This window comes from Gavialis gangeticus, unplaced genomic scaffold (genome assembly GCF_001723915.1).
Source record: "Gavialis gangeticus isolate Ggan-Ray unplaced genomic scaffold, GavGan_comp1, whole genome shotgun sequence".
In the NCBI taxonomy this organism is placed as follows: Eukaryota; Metazoa; Chordata; order Crocodylia; family Gavialidae; genus Gavialis; species Gavialis gangeticus.
In genome coordinates this window covers 171125576-171131374 of record NW_017728992.1, presented here as the reverse complement: position 1 = coordinate 171131374, position 5799 = coordinate 171125576, and the positions used below count along the sequence as shown (strand labels likewise).

General features: G+C 40.1%; 1 protein-coding gene across 4 annotated transcripts in view; it reads right to left on the bottom strand.

The window, feature by feature from the left end:
- Positions 1–2498: 2498 nt before the first annotated feature.
- ENY2 (ENY2, transcription and export complex 2 subunit) overlaps positions 2499–5799 on the bottom strand; it is a 10318-nt gene continuing 7017 nt past the window's right edge. For all 4 annotated transcript variants that reach the window (XM_019528079.1, XM_019528077.1, XM_019528078.1 and 1 more), the window contains exons 3-5: positions 5383–5453; positions 3689–3763; positions 2499–2760 (exon numbers count right to left, since the gene is read on the bottom strand). In XM_019528079.1, coding sequence (XP_019383624.1) covers positions 2684–2760; positions 3689–3763; positions 5383–5453 — 223 coding nt within the window. In that variant the 3' untranslated portion in view covers positions 2499–2683. The remainder of the gene's footprint in view (positions 2761–3688; positions 3764–5382; positions 5454–5799) is intronic.

The window sequence follows — 5799 nt, the reverse complement described above, 5'->3', positions numbered from 1 at the left end:
AAACAATCATCTTGATTATGACTTTTGCTCAGTGTCTGCTTTCTTTTATTATAAATGCTTTTTTATAGAGTTTTATAAATTCTTATCAATGTATCTTATTAGAAATGCTTTCTCTTATAAATCCTTGGGAAGTGAAGTCTAAACCTCCTCTTAGTTATATTACTGTATTTGTTTGATTCAAAGATGAGACTTTTTCCCCTATTCATCATGTAGGACTGGGGGAGGGTGGGAGGACATGGAACAAGTTTAGAGCCACAGAGCAGCAAGATCCAGTACTGATTTCCTCACTGCTCTCTGGCTGTGTGCTGGGTCTTGTTGTTCTCTGACTACAGGCAGATTCCCCCACTGCCCTCTGGTTCAGCAGGAAGTCAGAGAGCAGCTAGGAAATCAGCATAGAGCCAGAGACCAGCAAGATCCAGCCCACAGCCAGAGAACAGTGAATTAGCACTGGGTTTCCCTGCTTTCCCTGGGTTTGTCTCTGGGTTGATTCCCCCACTGGCTCTGGACTAGACTGCATCCCGCACTGTGCCTTGGCTCCCTGCTGAGCTGGAAGCTGGCAGTGGGGAGGCGAAGGATAGGCAGCAAGGGAGTGTCAAATAACTGGGGCAGACAATGGGAGGTGGTGGGGAGGGACAATGTACAGGGGTGGGCAGGCCAGGATGAGGGAAAACAAGTGGCATGGGGGCAAAGTGCAGGAGGACAAGGATCCAGGGTCAGGTTGCCTGCCCCTCTCCTTACTGCTTCTTTCCCTGTGACAGCAGTGAGAGGCAGCATGGGGGGGATTTAAAACGACCCTCCAATAATTACATTCTTTACATAATTTTTTTTAAGAAACTTGTAATTTTCCATGTATAGAATCTGATTTTGAGGGGCTCATTTAAAATTCAAAGTCACTTTGGATTTTGGTAAATACATTATCTAGTAAAGTTAATTTATTTTTACTTTACATTTCATTAAGTTTTCAGTGTTTATTTCAGTTCATTCAGGTTTCAGCTGTATTATAGAGAAAAAAAAATAGCCACAGTACAGCTAAGGGTTTAGGTGCCATCTCCTGGACTACTGAAGTAACAGCCTAAATTCAGTTAATGTCCAGGGGGAAAAAAAAGTAACTTTTGAATACACACATATTTACGTTTGTCAGTCAAAAGTTACTCGGTCCACTGTACAAGAGACATTTGTGGTTGTACTTTTCATGAATAGGGCACTGACTCAAACCTACTCCATGCCTTTCCTGCAGCAGCTGCTGAATCACTGAAATCAGGTGTTGGCAGCATATGGCTTGCAGGCTGGATTCAGTCCTTGAAGAAAGGAGTTTGATCACACCAGGGTCAGATATCAGAAGTGGAGTCTGCATGTACAGCAGATGGGCAGCAGGGAGAGGCACTGTGCCACCTTGGACTCTAACCAGGTTAACCTGGTCTGTAGCCCCAAAATATCACCAACTGCTAAGATGATGGCTTTAGATTAGCCCTCTTTAGAATCCAGTCCTGTGTGTGTAAGTGAATGTTTCAATTGTCCAACAAGCACTCAGGCCCAGAAACATCCAGGACCCCAGTTGTTACAGATATAAGAACAAAGGCATACCAAATACTGCAAACTTACTTCGCAACTAAACCCAGTATCATCAGGTTAAAACACATGGAATAAATTATGTAGAAAAAAAACCATAATACAATTTTGCAATCATATTACAATTTACTCAGAAGCCAGATGGCACATAAACCACCTCTATTCTGCCTCTTTCTGCTACCTAGTCAGGCCGAACCAGAGGTACAATCACAAAGAAAGAGACATGTTCTCCTCTGTTTTGTAGAAATAGCCTCAATCAGGGGTAGCAAGCTAGGCAACAAATCCCTGCTCACAATCCCTGCATTGCCAAAGCCCTGCTCACTTGTCTGAGATTGCATTGTGAGCTGGTAGTGAAATTCTCACTCCCATCACTCCCACCTGTCCTAAGAGCTGGCTGCTGGCTTTTATCAACTGGACCACCTATGGGGGCTGGGGAGGTGGGAGACACTTTTACCTAAACTCTTTCCCCAGTTGTCTTAACTCCCCTAGAGTCCTTCCTTCAATGATAGCCATAACCTAACTTCTCTGTGGTCTTCCCACTAGACTTGCTGCAGCAACACCCAAATTAATTCTGCACACATTAGCTCTAGAAAGGAGCTGTTTTCATAATGCTGTACCTAGCATAATTAGCAAAACTTATCAGCCAGAACTGGGCTATACCAAATGAATGTGCTGCTAGCATGTGTGGAGCCAGCTTATCATATTGTCTTGAGCTTTCTGCATTTCTATTATGGCTGAAGACGTGCACTGAGAAAATTTGTCAGATTTGTTTGTCAAAGCAAATTTTGTTCTTACTGAGCTAATTACTGAATCATTAAAAAATTAAGTGGGGTTTAGCCAAAAGTAGTAAAACAACCCAGTAGTTAGTATGCATCACAAGATTACAAAGTCTTGGTTACAGAACAAAAGATAACCTTTAAAACACTAAAGTTCTGAAAACATTTTTTATTAAAATAACAAGAAGTTTAAGAAATTAATACAGTGTAATGAAATGATAACAAATCATACACAAATCATTGAACTTCAGTCCTAAAGTATGGAAAATGCATTCAAATTGTGGCATGATTTATATAATACAGCAATGCAAATACTGTACTCAAAATTAATGTCCAAGTTAAAGACTGGCATGCTGAGCAAGGAAGGTTCTTATTCTTTGCAAGAGTTCCTTCTTGACACTGTCTGGTACCAAGGCTGAAATTAAAAAAATAAAAATAAGAAATTCAAAAAACCCACAACATCTTACTGCATTGAGTATTTATATCAGAATTTTCCCCCAGCAATTCTGTTGATTCCTAACAACAGAACCACCTATCTTTCCTATAGTATCATCAAACAAATGCAATTAAGAGGTGGCAAAGTGGACCAAAAGCTAACAAAGCTGCCTCCTTTGGGGCCACCATGAAGAAAAAACAACACTCAGTGACAGACATTACTCAGTAATAGATAGTGCACATCAACCAAAAAATGATCTGGTTATCTGAATTATGTTTCCTCAGAGATTAAGGGCTATGGTACTGTTTAGGATTTCTGCCATGCCAAATAACCAGGACCAGGAAGTAAGAGTTGTCCAAGGACAGTATTTTTATGAGTTCCTGAGTGTGCTAAATACACATACTTAGAATTAGAATTAATGAACCTTCATCTTGTATTGCTGTAGCTTTTGCTATATAGCCAGCCAGGCTCTGAACGGTTTGTGTGTAAAAAAGAAATTGTAATGTCAACTCCACTTCTTGCAGCTGCTCTTTTGCTTCCCCCTACATGCCAGTCCTGTACTAGCCCACTCTTACAGACACCCCAGCTTGAAAATAATAGGAAAGATGTAAAGCATTTCCTTTTACCACACTGAGGTAACACTAATTGTCTTCTTGCAACTAGACTGGTAAACAGATTTCTCGTTTACTTAAACTTTTTAGAGTAAATTTACATACAAAACTATTTTTTTTAAACACGGAAGTTGCAAAAAAGGCTCTCAGGACAGCATGTATTTACATACACATGGCCTGCTTTCAGTTACTAGTTACGTTGTCAGCTGTTTCCCTGCTTGTGAAATGCGGGTAAGCTAGTACTGCTTTAAAAATTTTCTAGAGCACATTTAAACATACAATGTTACTTTTCTTACCTCTGCCTTTAGGAGTGATTTCTGCCACCAGGTCATCAACAGTAACATGCTCTAACCCTTTTTCTTTGATTACCTCTAAAGAAAACCAAAGAAAGTTGTCTTGTTTACAGTCTTAATTAGAACATGTTTGTCTAATGATTAAAGTATAAAAATCTGTGTGTGTACACATACACCCCCCCCCCCGCCTACTGACCTTCTATTCATGCTATATTCAACCTTATCTCGAACTCACACACTACTGCAGTTCCTGAACTCTTACTCAGACCACATTACACAAAAAAGGAATAACCTTTCCAGGTGAGACACATACTAGTAGTGAACCACCAGTGACTCATTATGAAAGTGCAAATTTGAATGTACCTCCTTTATGTACTTGCTAAAGATTACATACCTGACCTAACATCTAAATTGTCAGTATGTTAATGTTTTTGTGTGCATATTAGCATCTGCTTTTAAATAATAACTTAAAGTAGGTGAAATTGGAAAACAGAACCTAATGCTGCAATAAAAATAATCCTGTGCTCTTGAAATGTGTTCTCCACCTTAATGAGTATTGTGATCAACAGTATGCAACGTTTCAATTGTGTATGAGACTGAAGAAACCTTGCATCCTGAAGTACTGATGATTATTGTGAACTGCCATCAAGTTAATCAGTTCTACAAAAATTAGGGAATTTTTCTTAGCTAAATTCCCTAATAAGGAGCAATCTACAAAATAACAATTTAACTATTAAAAATGTACAATTTACAAATGAAAGCTCAGTTTTCCTTTGGGCACAGGTCAGTGATTCACATTGACAGGCATTGTTTCCTCATACACAAATCTCTCTCCAAATTAGACTAACCAGGCTGCTGCTGCAGGTTGCTGCTCCCTTCCTGCTTTAACCCGCTGCAGCGCACAGGCTTCCAATGCCATCCGTTATGGCGCTGGAGAGGGATGAATTTGGCGATGAGAGTGAACTACCCCTCACTCCATTGGGTGCATGTAGTGGTCGTGATTTGAAATGAATTCTGGCAGGGGAGATTGGCAGCACAGCATGAGGTGCAAATAAGGGGACACGGCAGGCCAGCTGTGTGCCACCTATCCCTGTGCCACTGTGGGAAAGATCCAAGCTCTTTATGAGGTGGATTCAACCCTCAGGCCATAGGTTGCAGAGCCCTGCACTAAACAATTGCTATTTGCATATCAAGGAAATCTTTGTAGTTATTATCAGATGGTAAAACTAAACTTGGGACTGTTTACATGGAGTGCCACCTGTGTCAAACTGCTTACCCCTGCCCCCCACCCCTCCCCTGGGCAGATCCAGACCATAATCATACTAATTTTAGAAGCCTAAGTAGGGCATTGATCACTATAGCAAAGGGTAGATGAGAGGTTTGTTTGAAAATTTCAGGATCACCCGAAGAATTACAAAGGTATTTGGGGCAACTTGGGTGAAGTAGGAATCTGAGAACAGAGACAAATCCAAAACAAACCCAGTACTATGAACCACTGAGACAGGTCCACACTTGAGAAAATATTGATTAAGAAAGCTTTCAGAACCTCTCTCCTGCCCAACATCTTCCATATCTCGTCCAAAGATCTTCAGGCAGTAAAGTTCCCCTCTGGAATGCTTATTTGGCTAGAAGGGATTTACTAATCCCCCTAATTCAGGTAATAATTAAAGATACTGAAATTATTTAACTGCTGTTACCTTTACAGTGTGCCTTCAACTGATCCTTCCAGCCACATTCAATTAATTTGGCTCTCAGCAACTCTTTAAGGCTGTCAAAAGAAAAAGATTTCACGTGAAAGAGTTGATAATATATACAATTGATTTTTTTTAATTACTCTTGTAAGAATTCTGGACCCACAAATTATTTTAGTTATATGCAACAGAGGCCTAACTGCACATTAACTCATGCTGGCAAGTAAAATAATATCATATCCCAAAAAATCCAGAATAGCCTCAGGTTAAAGTAAGCAGTTTTCACTTAAAGGGATGTGATTTTGAAAAAATGCTTGAAAACTGTTTTCAATGGAGGCTCAAAGTAGGCAGTAAACATCCCTGTTATATTTTTACCATCAGATAGACTTTGCAAACAGAGAGGGAAGTGCAGCATTCCAATTC